At 34.7% G+C, this 18,466-nt stretch overlaps 1 protein-coding gene across 1 annotated transcript in view; it reads left to right on the forward strand.

The window, feature by feature from the left end:
• Positions 1-18,466, forward strand: part of Cmtr1 (Cap methyltransferase 1) — a 378,564-nt gene that overhangs the window by 169,567 nt on the left and 190,531 nt on the right. Inside the window, exon 11 of the mRNA XM_090398617.1 lies at positions 12,939-13,057. Within this exon, the coding sequence (XP_090254743.1) occupies positions 12,939-13,057 (119 nt within the window). The remainder of the gene's footprint in view (positions 1-12,938; positions 13,058-18,466) is intronic.

The raw sequence follows: 18,466 nt of genomic DNA on the forward strand, positions 1-18,466 counted from the left end.
TCGGAGACCGTGACCTTGAGCTTTACTTTAGTTCTAGTTAATCCTATGCATCAGCTTTATCACACTTTATCAGCTCATCCAATTTTTCTAAGAATTAGCATGACTTACAATCTCTTGTTTCAAGTGTATAACAAGCATTATGTTGGAGGTTTAATGGATTTATTACAACACTCAAAAAGAATTAAAATAGAATTTAATACTTCCTATATTTCGTCCTAGTCACTAGGACATCTACGGGGATTACAAAGACAATTAATGTAACATGCACACAAAAACTTACAATACTAAGCCCAACCACGTGGGTGACAATAAAGTCCTATCTAGGTGGAGCGCCCTCTAAGGGCAGTTGTAGGTGGCCTGGAATGTAAGGTGGGACCTCTGGTGATGACTGTTTCTCAAATCTTCGGAAGCTTAATGCAACCGTATTTGTTCAGATTTGTTAGTTTTTGAGAGCTGCTGCTGCTTCTAAGAAAAGTCTCTCTTTCTTGAATTTGCTGTGGTGGAGCATGGTGGTTTTCTTCCATGATACTCTGTGGGTAGTGTCCAAAACATGGTCAGCCAAGCCTGAATGGCCATAGTTGTGTTTAACGATGTACGACTTGTGTTCCTCTAGGCGGATGGATGCTGATCTGCATGTCTGTCCAAAGTACGCAAGCTTACAGGAACAGGGTACTTTGTAAACTCCAGGCAGAGAGAGAGGAGGGAGCTGATCTTTCGTAGAACGGATAAGGGTAGCCAGTTTGCGGTAGGGCTTATATGCTGTGTGTAGGTTATACTTTTTTAATATCTTGGCTATTTTTTACGAAGTGCCACGGATGTAGGGTATGGTGATGGCATTTTTAAATTCTTGTTGACGAGAGGGACTGGGAATGGGGGAGGAATTGATTATTTTTTTGATGCTGTGTTCGCTGTAGCCATTGGAGAGGAAAGTTCTGTGTATGTGGTTAAGCTCAGTAGTGAGGGCGGTTCCACTGGAACAAAGATTGTGGGCTCTCTTGGTAAGGGTTTTAATGATGCCATATTGTTGTGAGGGGTGGTGGTGGGAGAGTTTGTGAATGTATCTGCCTGTGTGTGTGGGTTTTCTGTATACAGTGAAGGCAAGTGTATCATTAGGCAGGCGCGTGACTAAGGTGTCTAGGAAGGGTAAACAATTGTTCTTTTCCTTTTCCATAGTAAACCGGATTCTTGGATGTAGGCTATTGAGATGACCAAGGAAGGAATCTAATGTGTCTGGGCCATGAGGCCAAATAGAGAACACATCATCTACATATCTTAGCCAGATAGAAGGTTTGAGTGGGGCTGAGTCTATGGCTCGTTTTTCGAAATCTTCCATATAGAAATTGGCAAGGGGGGTGAGAGGGGGGAGCCCATGGCAGTTCCCTCTATCTGCTTGTAGATTTTGTTATTCCAAGCGAAATACCCAGAGTTGATGGCAAAGGAAAAGAGATCTAAGATGTCAGAGGGGAAAACGTTTTCTAATAGAGATAAAGTGTCAGTTAAGGGAATATTGGTAAACAAGGAGGAGATATCAAAGCTTACTAATATGTCTGTATTATTCAAGGTTAAATTTTCTGTGAGGGCTTTAATATAGGAAGCTGAATTTCCGGTGAGGGGGGACAGAGAGTTGGCCAGCTGTTTAGACAGTCTGTAACAAGGTGCATTGGTGGCATCTACTATAGGCCTGAGTGGGGAATTAGGTTTGTGGATTTTTGGTAAACCGCATATTCGGGGGGGACGGGAGCGGAAAAAAGTTTAAGTTTTTTCGTGACGTCGGGGGGCCAGGAGGTTACTTTTTTAAGTAAGATTTTTAATTTCTTAACTTGCGTTTTTGTGGGGTCATGTTCTAGCGGGATGTAGGTAGCGCGATCGCGGAGGATAATGTTCATTTTATGATTGTATTCGCTGGTATTAAGGACAACTGTGGCATTACCTTTATCCGCTCTGGTGATGACGATACTTTTTTCTTTGCATAGTTTCTGGAGAGCCATGCATTAGGAATAAGATAAGTTACTTTTTGGAGGTGAAGAGTGAACGAGGATGTTGGCTACGTCGAGTCTGATGTTGTTGGCTACCTCCGACAGTAAGCGACAGATCCCCCGTTCGACGTTAACCATTACATCGAGCACCGGCACTTCTTTCGGGGCGACGGCAAAATTACATCCCCCCCCGAATATACAGTTTACCAAAAATCCACAAACCTAATTCCCCACTCAGGCCTATAGTAGATGCCACCAATGCACCTTGTTACAGACTGTCTAAACAGCTGGCCAACTCTCTGTCCCCCCCTCACCGGAAATTCAGCTTCCTATATAAAAAACTCTACCCACTTTAAAGCCCTCACAGAAAATTTAACCTTGAATAATACAGACATATTAGTAAGCTTTGATATCTCCTCCTTGTTTACCAATATTCCCTTAACTGACACTTTATCTCTCTTAGAAAACGTTTTTCCCTCTGACATCTTAGATCTCTTTTCCTTTGCCATCAACTCTGGGTATTTCGCTTGGAATAACAAAATCTACAAGCAGATAGAGGGAACCGCCATGGGCTCCCCCCTCTCACCCCCCCTTGCCAATTTCTATATGGAAGATTTCGAAAAACGAGCCATAGACTCAGCCCCACTCAAACCTTCTATCTGGCTAAGATATGTAGATGATGTGTTCTCTATTTGGCCTCATGGCCCAGACACATTAGATTCCTTCCTTGGTCATCTCAATAGCCTACATCCAAGAATCCGGTTTACTATGGAAAAGGAAAAGAACAATTGTTTACCCTTCCTAGACACCTTAGTCACGCGCCTGCCTAATGATACACTTGCCTTCACTGTATACAGAAAACCCACACACACACAGGCAGATACATTCACAAACTCTCCCACCACCACCCCTCACAACAATATGGCATCATTAAAACCCTTACCAAGAGAGCCCACAATCTTTGTTCCAGTGGAACCGCCCTCACTACTGAGCTTAACCACATACACAGAACTTTCCTCTCCAATGGCTACAGCGAACACAGCATCAAAAAAATAATCAATTCCTCCCCCATTCCCAGTCCCTCTCGTCAACAAGAATTTAAAAATGCCATCACCATACCCTACATCCGTGGCACTTCGGAAAAAATAGCCAAGATACTAAAAAAGTATAACCTACACACAGCATATAAGCCCTACCGCAAACTGGCTACCCTTATCCGTTCTACGAAAGATCAGCTCCCTCCTCTCTCTCTGCCTGGAGTTTACAAAGTACCTTGTTCCTGTAAGCTTGCGTACTTTGGACAGACAGGCAGATCAGCATCCATCTGCCTAGAGGAACACAAGTCGTACATCGTTAAACACAACTGCCATTCAGGCTTGGCTGACCATGTTTTGGACACTACCCACAGAGTATCATGGAAGAAAACCACCATGCTCCACCACAGCAAATTCAAGAAAGAGAGACTTTTCTTAGAAGCAGCAGCAGCTCTCAAAAACCAACCAAATCTGAACAAATACGGTTGCACTAAGCTTCCGAAGATTTGGGAAACAGTCATCACCAGAGGTACCACCTTACATTCCAGGCCACCTACAACTGCCCTTAGAGGGCGCTCCACCTAGATAGGACTTTATTGTCACCCACGTGGTTGTGCTTAGTATTGTAAGTTTTTGTGTGCATGTTACATTAATTGTCTTTGTAATCCCCGTAGATGTCCTAGTGACTAGGACGAAATATAGGAAGTATTAAATTCTATTTTAATTCTTTTTGAGTGTTGTAATAAATCCATTAAACCTCCAACATAATGTCCTCACAGCACTTAAGCCTCTACACAAGAATGTATAACAAGCAAGCCTTTTACATGCAACATTCTTATAACTAGATACTGTAAATTAATTATCTTAATTTTCTAATGTTATACAATTAATGTTCTTATGAGAGTTAACAATTATTCTTTTCAATATTTTTATTTCATTTTATGCTTAGATGCAAGCACGATTTTTTTATTAAGGTTTCTATTTGTTAAATTGTGATCAAGTAAATTTTCTTATGAAGTTTACAAAATCACAAACTTTAACAGCAGAATATTTTCCCCTTAGTATCAATTTCCAAAGTCAATGCTGATCTTCACCCTTGACTGGAAAAATGGGTCACTTTGAAGGTCACACAACTCCAATTGAGTAGCATCATGCTGCTCTGAAATGTTGTATTTCATTGGGTTGTTAAATGTCGGTTGTGGCCGCATTTCACTGAAGTCAGAAAATCGCTTACTGAATTGCTCCAAAAGTTGGTCTAACATTGGCACAGAAAACTTGAAGTCCATGTCATGGCTCTCCTCCATCAACTCCCTGCAGGAAGGGAAATGTACCAAGTTTCCTCTGACTAGGGTGAATTTAAAAACCTTCAGTCGACTTATGAACCTATCTAGGTGTTCAACTAAATCTGAGATTGTTTGGTTACGTCCCTGTAACTTCATGTTGAGTTCATTCATGTGGTGTTTGATGTCTGTTAGAAAGGTGAGTGAGCTGTTAAAATGAGGATCACATAGTTTTGTGATTAGTTCTTTGTTTGTCTTCTCGTGTTTTATTTCCTTTCTCAAAACAAAAAACCATTTCAAACAGTTCCCTCTGCTTAGTCAACTTACTTCTGTGTACAACACTAACTCATCATATCCTGTTTTCTTCACAGATCTTACATTTCTTACTCATAGTACACAAAGGCTGAAGTAACTGACCAGGGGACACAAACTGCAACAATAACACTGTTGAAGTTTTTAGAACTTCGACAGTGATACCATTATGTCTTGATGCTTTTCCCACTTTCATTTGTGAAACTGATCACTGTAACCAGAGCAGAGCAAGTGACTTTCAATGATGCGTTACTCTGGTGTGCATAGAAATCTACCACTCCCACTATTACAACTCGCACGTAGAAGCAGTAGATTTTATAAATTGAGTAATCTTTTTAAAGCAATTTTGATTCCGTGTTGAGAATATAAATTGTTTTCGTCATCAGAAATAATGAACATAACTAGTATATCAATCAGAAAATCTGCGGTCGAAACTAATAGCTAAATTGATAATACATATAATTTAATATAGTTTTTATCCTGGTGCAGGCCTGCTGTTGGCCACCTATGATCTAGATCATCAAATTTCAATTTGTTTTCCATCTTCCTCTGCTGTGTGTGTCAGTCATTTCTGTCTGTTTCTAGGACATTTTCTGCCACCAGTATAGATAATAAGGAAGATACAGTCATCCTACATTTTGTGAAAAATATCCATCGTATAGCACCCAGCATTAATTTATTAATAACCTTTCTTTATGAGATATATTCTCTATGGCATTCCTCTATTTTGAACTCCACTCTCTCTAGCAGTGCAATCAAAGTTTTTTTGGTAATCTACAAACTCTAAATATAAAGTAGAGTTAAATTCATTGAACAATTCAGTTTAATATTCTTAAGACGTTAATGTGGTCTATACAAGATATGTTTGTGTGTTTGGCTTAAGCCAGAAACTGCTGTATTCTTTATACTCTCATATAAAATATTAAAGATTATTGAATGGAGAGATGATCTTGCAAAAAAAAAAAAACTCCTTTCTTTGGCATCTTTACTATTATTCCTGTATTTCATTGCTGCTAAGGAATGTCTCTCTTTTTCCCAAATACCTTGGAACACTGACTGGAGCATATCTGTAATAATATTAATGCCAGTTTTTAGAACTTCGACAGTGACACCATCTTGTCTTGATGCTTTTCCACTTTCATTTGTTTAATATCCTTGTTTATCTCTAGTTTAGATGGTAGCAATTTTTAATTCACGTACTCTTTTTTTTTTTTTTTTTATTTCTGTTTGTATTTTCCCATTACTGTTATAAGATTAGACTGAAGAGTAGACGCACTGTAATCTGTTGATACCTGAATTTTTCCTTTTGGATTTTTCACTGAGACATTGTTTTACATAATTTCTTTAGAAAGTATTCTTATAATATTGTATAACTCTATTATTATACTTGTCTGTGGTCATTCTAATTGTGTGGCCTTGATTCCAGTTGTTAAAACCATTGGTGTTTATCTTGTTAAACATGTCTAACTTTTTATTTAAATATTATATTCATCCTTAAGTTAATTTCTTTATGGATGGAATTTCTTGCACATAATTTTAGCTTTTTATCCGCCAGATACTGATAACTATTCTTACTGTAGCATGCTCTGCTGTATCACTGTCACTAAGGGCTTTTCTCTTTTCCTCCATCTAGCCTCTATATCATCATTTCAAATATTCTCTTCTCCAAATTGCGACCATTCATATTTTCCTTTAATTTTATTTTAAACTCCTTAGAAATTTTAACATTTTGTAATTTAGCAGTATCAAATTTGTGTGTATTAACTATTTTCCTCATTGGCACTTTTATTTTGGACACTAATAACTGCACTTCCTGTTGGATTCTGAAGATATTTCAGATTTAACTATTTATCTACAAAATCAGGATTTGTTTTTTTTAATTTATATCTTCTCTGCAGATTGCCATTATTCAAACTGTAATTGCTTTCTTTGTTTATATTAACATCATATTCTGAATTGGATAAGACTATTTTATTAAGTGATACTGGTAGAAAGAGTATAGACTCATGGGTCTCAAGTCTTATGACAGACAAAAAAGATTTGAATAGAAAATGTTTCTTTTACTATGCATTATAATGTAGGCAACGATAGTAATCCTCACAGGTTTTTGGTTTACACTACATTATTCTGAATAGCACAAGGAAAAGGCTTCTTGTTATTTTTAGCTTTTTTTTCCTCAGTTATTTAGTGTTGGCATTCGTTATATGGTGTCTGCAGTTCATCGTAAATCACCAGTTTTCGTTGTAATAATTATTATACTGATTTTGGACAAATTTTGTAATGTTCATTTTCTTTACAAAATGACCACAGATATAACAAAATGTGTATCTAGAGTGTTTATGTAAGCTCTTGATGATGTTATGCTAACTGAAAACTAAATTCACGAAATTAAACACATTGTACCTAGACAGAAAGCACTACTCAGACTGATATGTGCTAGTGATGTTCCAATAATTTATATACTCTTGCCACCTGTCATTGGTCTTATTGTCATCATCAATTGACTGTGTGTATCTTCAAAGGAGTGTTCAGATTACTATGACACACTACATAAGTAAGCTTACATTATTATTAAAATCATATCAACAATTTTCCTCCAAATTAGTCTATTATCATTATTATTATTATTATTATTATTATTATTAAGAGAGGCCTCCAGGGAGTCAGGGACTCATCGAGGGAGGCCACATACTACACACCAGCTATCATACTTATTCTTCAATTCATTCACAACATCCGATAATAGTCCATTCCAATCACGCACTACAGTATGAGAGAAAACTCTAGCCCTTACCCCCTTCTTAGCAGCATTCATAAATTGAAACCTTCCCTTCCCCCACCTTCCATAAGTTGAAAAATTCCATCAACTGAAATTCTGTGTGACCGTTGCAGAACTTTGTAAGTCTCAATCATACTACCTGTCTTTCTCCTGTTTACCAGTGTCTGCAGTCTATAAATTCTCAATCTGTCTTCATATTCATATTCCACAATCCTGATATCATTTTTAACACTCTCTCCACTTTATTATCAGAATCACAACAGAAACCAGGAGACCAGACCTGCAAACAGTAGTCCAATTGAGGTCTTATCAAGGCCTTGTAAAGTGACAAAATGACATCTTTATCTTTTGTTTCAGTAAGGAAATACTGTGAGTAGACATATTAATTAAAATTATAATAATGGAATTAACTCACATAAAATATTATTTATTAGTAGAATTTTCACCTGAGTATCACAGGCATCTTCAGTACATGTAAAAAGCTAATTAAACAATAACTGGAAATTCCAAAAGGTGCCACCCAAGTAGTTAATGTAAGATAACTAAAAAAAAGTTTTAATAATGGCAAACTGTGAGCAGACATATAAATAGAAAATTAATAACGGAAAAACTCGCATAAAAAGATTATTTAATAGTATAATTTTTGCTTGTGTCACAGGCATCTTCAGTACATTTTAAGCTCAAATTAAACAATAACTGACAATTCCAAAAAGCATCACCTAAGTAGCTAGTGTAAGATAACTAAAAAGGTCAATAAATTTCCTAAGGAAAAAAAAATATATATATATACAATAAAAAAGTTAGGAAAGATTAGCTGAATTATAAAGTACTATCTCCCATAAAGAGGATAGACGTAAACCATCAGATCTGTTTAAGTTAGGCGAGTGAAAGTGAAGTTTCACATGTTTCTTTATAAAGCCTTTCCATAAGGAACCAACTTTTGTGAAAGACCTATCGACCATTCAGAAAAATCTCCACCTTTCTCACTTCTCCAAAGGACAAGCTTCCACATCTTAATTATCCAGATGTTTACCAGATTCCTTGCTCTTGTGGATTATCTTATTTCAGACAAACAGGAAGATCTGCCTCTATTCAGCTAGAAGAACACCAGTCTTATATTCAATACTTTGAACCTGAACAGTCTGGACTTGCAGAACTTGCAGAACACGCCATCATCACTAGACATAGAGTTCATTGGAAGAAGAGAAGAGTCCTTCACAAAAGTCGGTTCCTCATGGAATGGCTTTATAAAGAAACGTGAAACTTTACTTCACTCGCCTAACTTAAACAGATCTGATAGTTTACGTCTATCCCCTTTTTGGGAGATAGCACTTTATAATTCAGCTAATCTTTCCTAACTTTTTATTGTATATATAATTTTTTTTTTTCTTTAGGAAATTTATTGCTTTTCAGTAAACTTACACTAGCTACTTAGGTGGTGCTTTTTGGAATGGTCAGTTATTGTTTAATTTGAACTTAAAATGTACTGAAGATGCCTGTGACACACAGGCAAAAATTATATACTATTAAATAATCTTTTTATGTGAGTTTTTCCATTATTAATTTTGTATTTATAACTGAAAAAGGTCATTAAATTTCCTAACTTATTTAAAAAAAAAAAAAAATTATATATATATAAATAATCACAAAAGTACTATCTCCCACAAAGGGGATAGACGTAGACCATTGGATCTGTTTAAGTTAGGAGAGTGAAATAAAGTTTCACGTTTCTTTATAAAGCTGTTCCATGAGGAACCGACTTTTGTGAAGGACTCTTGTCTTCTTCCAATGAACTCTATGTCTAGTGATGATGGCATGCTCTGCAAGTCCAGACTGTTCATGTTCAAGGTATTGAATATAACACTTGTGTTCTTGTAGCCCTAATAAAAGCTGATCTTCCTGTTTGTGTGAAATAAGATAACCCACAAGAGCAAGGAATCTTGTAGACACCTGGATAACTGACATGTAGAAGCTTGTCTTTTGGAGAAGTGAGAAAGGTGGAGATTTTTCTGATTAGTCAAAAGGTAACAAAAATATTTAGTGGTTTTAAAACTTTTGCCATGCATTCACCTAATGCCTGGCACATAAGGGATAGGAATATGTGTTTTTCAGACAAACAGGAAGATCTACTTTTAATATTATTCTTTCTATTCCTGTGGAATCTTCTCTGTTCTGAGATCATTAAAACAGCCTGGTCAAAGGAATAATCAGTTCAGCTGAAAATTTTAGCTTACGTGCTGATATCCCATCAGTCCCTATTGCTGATGTAATGCTAACTGAAAACTGAATACATACATATTCAGTTTATGCAACAGCTCTAATACCTCATCCTCGTACACCTGAGTTTCTTCATCCAGTGAAGAAAGTGGGTAGCAGTGAGCTCAATGTTGCGTACACCAGGTTGATAGCTTTTAACAAAATGAGCACTCATTACTTGAAAAACCTCTTCTGTATCTGTAACCCTCACACCATCTGCATTTAGAAGAGTTATTCTTTCAAATTCATTCTTTCTTTTACTTGAAGCATATCGATAGAATTCTTGTGAGTTGTCTTTAGTATGCAGAGCGAGTTTCTTTTCTTACTCAGATTTTGCTTTCCGTACAACAGTTGTGACTACTCTAGCCTGCTGCTGCAGCGGAAACTCTAATTTTTTGTTCATTTTTCTGTATGGTCCAGATTGTTGTTTCATTTAAATCCAAGGTTTTTGCAACATATGATACTCCCCCCCCCCCTTTTTTTTTTTAAGACTATCCAAAATCTGTATTTTTAATTCTAGCGAGATGAAATGTCTTTTAAGAGGTACTTTTTTTTTTACTTCCTGCAGACATTGTTCAGGGCTTCAAATTAATTCACAAAAAAAAAAAAGATATATTTAAACTTCTTTAAAAAAGGTTCAATAATACATACAAAAATAGTACAAAGAAAAAAACAGTGAAAGTCTTAAAATATGTTTAATATTCCACGAACAAAATGAATTTAAAATTCTAATAAATTCTAAAATTTTGTACATAAATCTGACATGACATACACGCTTGAATGAAAAATATCGAATGAGATGGCGCTTGGTCTTAAAAGCACTCATCACATCCCGTGTTGTACGAGGATTTTCCCAATTCTCAAACCATGTTAGAGTGAGAACATGTTGTCAGAATGCCATGTTATACGGGGATTTTCCCTAATTCTCAAACCATGTTAGAGCGAAACTGTGTTGTAGGAATGCCGTGTTATACGTTGTACTTCTCTTGATGAAATTCAAAGATGTCATCAGTGAGCATCAGACAATGTGAGAGAAAGATACCAAAGTTAGAATTAATGCAGACTTAAAAAGAATCAGTTTTCACTTGTTTCAGTTTCAACATTTCATTTTTATGAACACATGACTTAATAGAAGAATCAATTTCTAAGCAAACATTGAATGCTCTGTCATAGTCATATGAAATTAGTAATGTTTTAATTTGTGTACCTCATCTATAATTTCCATCATGAGTTCTTTTGTGGCATCTGTATATACATGTTCTAATGTAACGTTTTTATCATTGTCAAAGCTTTCTTCTTCAAAGAGGATTTTAGAATGAGACTGAACAATCTCCACACCACACTTCACCTCACGGCAGAGATTTGCTCCAAGCTGTGCTTCCTTTTCAGTTTCTATTATTGTCCAATAGATGTGAACCCTTCAAAATCAAGGACAATTTTAAGTGAAATTTTTTCATGCTGCTGACGATGATTTCTGGTCATATTCTCCCATGTTGTAACTCTTTCAGATTTCTTTTAATATCAATATGCCTTCTCCATCAGCTGCCACAAAACTTTGGTATTTATAGCAAAACATTGGCATTATCTTAAGTGCACATTCGAACAAAACATTATTCAAATGTGCATTTGGCACTTCATCTTAAATTTTTTGATGACATGTTGATCTGTTGGTTAAATTCATGAGGTGGTGATCATAACAAAAATTTTACTTTTTTGAATCCGAGGAATATTCAAAGTCTAAGCTATGGTGCAACCTTATTGACAAATAGATCTTTAACCAAGTTCTTAAAGATATTGCCCTACCGTTGACCTAAATAATTGATCAACCAATCTTAAAATTTCATGGGTCATCCATGAAATGGATGAAGTTGCTGAGAATTGAGACTTTGTCATATTCTTCATTGCTCTTGGGTTCTTGGTGAGGTGGAAGAATAAGAATTTAAATTTATTTTATTACAGTTTTGTATCACAGTTGGCAGTGAAACAAATGAAAATTGTTGTTCTTAATATTTTTTTGTTTGTTTAATGGTATTTCTGAATTTATTTTGATTTTTGATTTTTATTGTCTGCACAAATATGTATTTATGTATTCTGATGTCATGTGTCTTTATTATGCCATACGCTAAAGAAATAAATAAATCTGAATTTTATAAGAATGGTGATACTTGCAAGTTATGCAAAATAAAATGTTGTTTGAGAATAACTGACTCTTTATTTCAAAATTAATCTGAGGACACAGAATAAGCTTAAATTTATAACAGAGGGTGAGAGATAAATAATGCAACCTGTTTTCATAGTTTGGAATTACTTCTGATTTTGGAAACAGCCGCAAGGCATATCTTTGAAAACATCTTTGTGCACACTAACTTTTGGCAAGGACAAACTGTCTAAGGAGGAATTAATTTATTAATTATGTAAGATACCACCTCCCAGCTGAAAATAAAGCCGTTTCATTACATTGATTGGAGGCCGCCTGTGATCAGATAACTTGATGATAGTGAATCAGATGTCGTGAAATTAAAAAGAAAAAAAAAGTATAAATTATATGAAAAAATAAGGCGATATATTTTGAGCAGTCTCACTCATCATTTGCCTCTGACAACTCGTCTTTGGTAAGTGAGCAAGTGAATTTCTGGAGCCCTGGTCATGATAATGGTTTAAAAGTACAGTTTTAAAATACTGTGTGAAATTTGCTCTTTTTTTTTTTGTTTTTTTTTTTATCCCTCATTTTTTTACACTAGAAGGGCAAATATTTCAAAATAAAGTATTTATGGCAAAACACATCAACTTACATTAAATTGTCACTTGTTGGTTCCTATAAGAGGTTGCTGACCTGGTTGACAAAGTGGATAGCACACCTGCTCTCCAACCAACAGGTCATGTGTTCGAGTCCCACTGTGGGAATGGGTATATGTAAAAGCCTGCTCTGGATGAACTTGTATAACTCCTTGAGTTTATAAAGACTTATCTTTAATTTAAAAAAAAAAAAAAAGGAACATTTCAGAATGTGAGAAAACAGTTACTGTTGATAGATTATTCTAATTACATCAACTCACCAACTAATGCATTAATCATTAATTGGCTTAGTTGATTTTGCATTTTTATTAATAAGATTTGTTTGATTTTGTCATACGCATTGTGGTGATTATTGGAAACAGAGTTGTTCTAAAATAATAGCTGTTCCATCCATTTATGCATAATAAACTTTCTGTATATAAAATAAATTTTTAAAATATTTGAAATTATAAATTCAAAATACAGACAAATGAAGTCTGTTTCTTATTTGTATATTTTTTATTAGGTGTTGGTGGCATAGAAGGCGATGGAGATATTTTTATTCCAGAAAATCTAAGAGAATTCCGTAGATTTGTTTTGGATAGCACAGAAAATAAAGGTGTTCATTTTGTCATGGCAGATGGTGTAAGTATTTCTGAAAATGTGTACTTGCTTATTAAATTTTTGTTTGACCATCTATATGCACATTACTCCTAACCTCTGGATGAATATATTTTATTGAAGTTTAGTATTTGTGATACATGTAAAAATTGGTCATTCCACCTTAAAAATTGAGAATGTTTTCATATATACCATTTGCAAGAGCAAAATTTGGAAAAAAAAAAAAAAATTTAAAAAGTAACTCTTAATAGTCTGAGAAATGCATTTTAATGAAATTTTTTTATTTAGGGGGTCTGATAAAATTCTTGTACTAAACTCACTTTTGATTTGCATCAGACATTATTACTGGCTAAATTGCCAAAAGAATGTTATGTGTCTATAGTAAATTTCACATAGTAAAATATTCTGTAAACCCAAAACTATTTTTGCATATGAAAAATGGTTTTATGTTCGATTATTCTGATAATCAATAATGATGTTACTTTACCAAAATGCTACTATGAAATGTATTTTAGTGATTATCTTCAAGTTTTCATTATCAAATGAAATGCAAATCATTATCATAATTTATTGGTGTATATACCTTCGAGGGCTATATCAAGATATTATGATAGTCCAACAATGTATTTCATTACAGCAGGCCTATTAGCAGGTTTCTTCCTTTCTTTGCTTATTATTTGTAAGGTCTCTGATTGGATCAGCTTCCACATTTCAATTTTATGAAGTACTGCTATCAAGTACTCCTTTTATGGAGCACTCCTGTTGGTTTTCCTGTTTTTCACTGTTTGTTAATCTTTCATCTCGAATTTCTCATTCCTTTAGGTTTCCATATTATCTCTAATTATACATCTCGAATATCAAGATATTTTCAGATGTTTTCATGTCTGAAAGGATTAAAATGGTTCTACCATTGATATTATTCACATCCTTAATTTTTCTCATGACTTATTTGTGGTTTGGAATCAACTATTTTATATTTGACTCGCTTCTCAGATCCATAAGTTAATTACTTTGAATGCTGTCTTGTATATTGTCAGCTTGGTCTGTTGGATGATTTTTCTCTTGTTCCATGTATATTTAGCTGATGCACAACCATTCCATTCTCTTATTCATATTAAGCTTGCCATATTTAATTAAAAATTATATCTAAATAGCTAAAATGTGTACAGATTTTTCAGTACTTAGAATGCAGTTGATGTTTTTCTCTTATTTTCATATTTGGTCTTTTTATTTTTCATATGTGTCTATCAAATTTAACATATTAATTATTCCATTTAACTAAATTTATTCTTTGGGGGGGGGGTATTTTAAACTTATTTTATTTAAAACTGTTTTAATTATTTACAAAGATATTCCTGTTCAAGCCTTCTTAGGACAACATTGTTGTAGGTTGAAATTTTAGTCTTTACATTATATACATCATATATAATGTTACATTGACTTATCTACAAAGTGTATTATCTGTGAAAATAACTCCATTAGGATATTTTTTGGCCAGCCCAAGCAGCTGTGCCTTAGACAATACCTGCTTGCATAGAAGCCACATTACCTTTTCTGATCCATGAATGAGGTAGACATTCAGGTGAGTAGGCATCCTAAGACGAATCAACATTTCAGACTTAGTTTTTGGTCTCAGGCATATCAGGTTCCTGTGTCACAGATGTTTCAGAAAATGGTCATTTCCTAATTCTTACAGTTTTTCCTTCTAGGAAATTTCTCATGAAGCAGTGAGCATTTCTAATTATGCTATTTTTATCCTGTTGCCGAATACTGTTTTGTTTGTGATTTTCAGAAATGATACATATTCATCTCAGAGACAGCAAACAGAAATAAATTTTTTATTCTCTGTTATTGGAAGAGATCTTAAAATCAAACTAGCTTCAACTTTATTGAAGTCTCATCATTGGAAGCTAGATTTACAAGGATGCTAATCCTGATGGTATCATATTTCCTACATACAAATAGCAAAATGGTGTAACACATTATTACTATACTGTGAATTAGATATACTGGTAGCAAGATTTTTCTGAGGTTTGGGAAGTGTATTACACACCTCCAAATCAAAAAATTAGAATAATAAAAGAAAATGTGAATGATTTGCAATTCTAATTTATTGCATAGAAAATAATGATTACCAAATATGAATTAGCATCATCTAATTCTATATACTTTGTAGATTTTATGACCATGTAAACACACAAAAATGTAATATAAATTATAAGAAAACTATTATTTGAAAACATCCACAAAATTAGAATAATTTTTAATGTGGTTCAAAATATTAGAATAATGTGAAAATAAATGCACAAAAATTATAGTCAAAGGGAAACATGATAATTAGTACTTTGTTGCATCCCCCTTAGCTTTTGTGACTGTTCGTAAACAGTTGGGCATATAATTTACTATCGTTTCACAGCCGTTTTTTTTTTTTTTTTTTTTTTTTTATCATCAAAACATAATAGAATAAAAAAGTATAAACTATATGAAGAAAATAAGGCGATATATTTTGAGCAGTCTCACTCATCATTTGCCTCTGACAACTCGTCTTTGGTAAGTGAGCAAGTGAATTTCTGGAGCCCTGGTCATGATAATGGTTTAAAAGTACAGTTTTAAAATACTGTACTTTTAAACCCATGTGGTTTGCAGACTAGAAACAAGTTCATTTTTGTCTCTTGGGGCAACTGAAGATGTTTCTTCATAATTCCCCACAAATTCTCAATTTAAATTTGGTGAAGTTTCTGGCTAAGGAATTACATTGATTTGCCTTTCTTTGAGCCATCTAGTAGTGGACTTGGAAGTGTGACAAGAAGCTGAATCTTGCTGAAAAAGAAAATCACCATCACGTAAATATCTTCCGATGCCAGTAATATAAAGTGCTCAAGAATTTCTTGGTATGCTTTGGAATTGACTCTTTCGTACACAATACACAGCCTACCTGGATCCTCTGCAGTAAAGCGCCATACCATGACAGATAGCAAATTTCACAGAACGTTTCATGCATTCTTTATCAAATGCTTCTTGCTTAAGAGACCAAACACGTATTCCTTAATCACCATGAGACACACAAAACATACTTTCATTGCTAAAATGTACCTTTTTCCAGTCTTCTTGATCCCACACCACTCTTTGCTTATACCATTGTACTCCAGCTGCCTTTTGCTTGGAAGTCATAAGCAGCCTCGTCTTGGGCACGTAATTGATTTGTAAAGTCGTCTCAACTTCGTAGATTTAGACACATTCATCTAGTTCTTTCCATCTTCTGTGAAAATACCTTTCACTTCAGAAGCAGTTTTTCTTCATGATATTCTTCAATCTCTTCCATTCTCTAGATGTAGTTATTACCTTTCGACTACCATTGCAGTGATTATTAGGTTAGTAGAATTGAAATGCTCTCAAGCTTGCTTGAGAGCATTTCAATTCCTCAGTTATAAACTGTTGAGTTTGGACTTCTTTATGTAGAGACACCATACAAAACTTCATAGCTTCCGATATTTCACTCATTTGACTCATGTTGAGCAGGGATTTCAGTTAATCATTTGCTAAACTTTTCCTCACATGAGTCAGTCCTGCAGCTACTGAAATATATGCTATTTCTATGCTCTCCTCAAAACCAATTAGAAAAATTTGGAATATTGTAATATTTTGAACCATGTTAAAAATTATTCTAATTTTGTGAATGTTTCTTATAATATTTATTACATTTTTATGTGCTTACGTGGTTATATAATCTACGAAGTACATAGATTTAGATTATGCTAATTCATATTTAATAATAATTATTTTCTATACAATAAATTAGAATCTGCTCTTAGAGAATACAGAGACAAATGCAAGAATGCTAAACACTGTGTAAAACTAGCTAAACAAAAGTCATGGGAGCACTTTGGCAAGAATATAGAACGTGACTAGCACGTAGAATTTTAGTTTTGGGAAGAAATAGAAGTCAGAGGGAGCCAAATCTGGGAAAAGGGTGGATATTCCAACAATTCATAGTGCAGATCCCTTAATTTTCCCATTGCCAAAATACCTTTGTAGGCAGGTGCATTGTCCTGATGAAAGATGATTTTTTTCTTTTGCAAAGCAGGTCTTTTCTCACAAATTTTTTCGTCTAGTCTGGTTAAAAGATAGGAATAATATTTCCTGGTTATTGTTTTACCATTTCCAAGATAATTAATAAACAAAATACCTTTAGCATCCCAAAACACTGATGCCATGACCTTTCCTGCTAATGGAATCGACTTTGTCTTCTTTGGCACTGAACAACTGGCATCTGTCCACCGTTTTGACTGCTGTTTGGATTCTGGTGTGTAATGGTGAATCCAACTCTCATCCATGATGCACAAAATCAGTTTTATTCTTGTTAAATGCTCCAAGCACTGTTCAGAGATTTTCATACGAGTGCGTTTTTTGATCTGCTGTGAGCAAGCGCAGTGCCCATCTTGCCCAAAGCTTTTTCATTTGCAATTCTTCATGCAAAATATATCCTACACGTTTTTTTGAAATGCCTATAGTCTCAGCAATTTAACGCACTTTGACTCACCAGTCATTCAGTACCATATCGTGCACTTGATCGATGATTTCTGGTGTTGTTACACTTTTTGGACATCCTTCACGTGGATCATCTTCAAGGCTGGTATGGTCGCATTTAAACTAGGCAGCCCATTTCTTAATTGATGAAAATGAAGGAGAAGAGTGCCCATAAACTTTTATGAATTACGAATGAATTTCTTTTGGCATTAAACCTTCTTTTACAAAGAATTTTATAACAGCACAATACCCAGTTTTATCCATTTCAAGGATACTGACAACACTTTTGCTTCAGTCAGCTGTATAAAAAAACTACTTGATAGAATGACTTGCAATTTCACATGGATGCTATTGACAGATGTACCAACTTAGAAAAAAAAAATCTTGATGATCTCACCAGTCATCCAGTACCATATCGTGCACTTGATCGATGATTTCTGGTGTTGTTACACTTTTTGGACATCCTTCACGTGGATCATCTTCAAGGCTGGTATGGTCGCATTTAAACTAGGCAGCCCATTTCTTAATTGATGAAAATGAAGGAGAAGAGTGCCCATAAACTTTTATGAATTACGAATGAATTTCTTTTGGCATTAAACCTTCTTTTACAAAGAATTTTATAACAGCACAATACCCAGTTTTATCCATTTCAAGGATACTGACAACACTTTTGCTTCAGTCAGCTGTATAAAAAAACTACTTGATAGAATGACTTGCAATTTCACATGGATGCTATAACAGATGTACCAACTTAGAAAAAAAAAAAATCTTGATGATAGTGTTGCCATCTATGGTCGAGGCCGAGAACTTTTCAGACCACCCTCGTATGTCTTTAGAAAATCATTAATGCTAATGTGGCATTGATATTTTACAGTTGATAGTGAGCAAGTTTGCTGTAACATTGCC

This window comes from Typopeltis vanoorti, chromosome 10, assembly GCF_054136105.1.
Source record: "Typopeltis vanoorti isolate ZY-2024b chromosome 10, IOZ_Tvanoo_1.0, whole genome shotgun sequence".
NCBI lineage: Eukaryota > Metazoa > Arthropoda > Arachnida > Uropygi > Thelyphonidae > Typopeltis > Typopeltis vanoorti.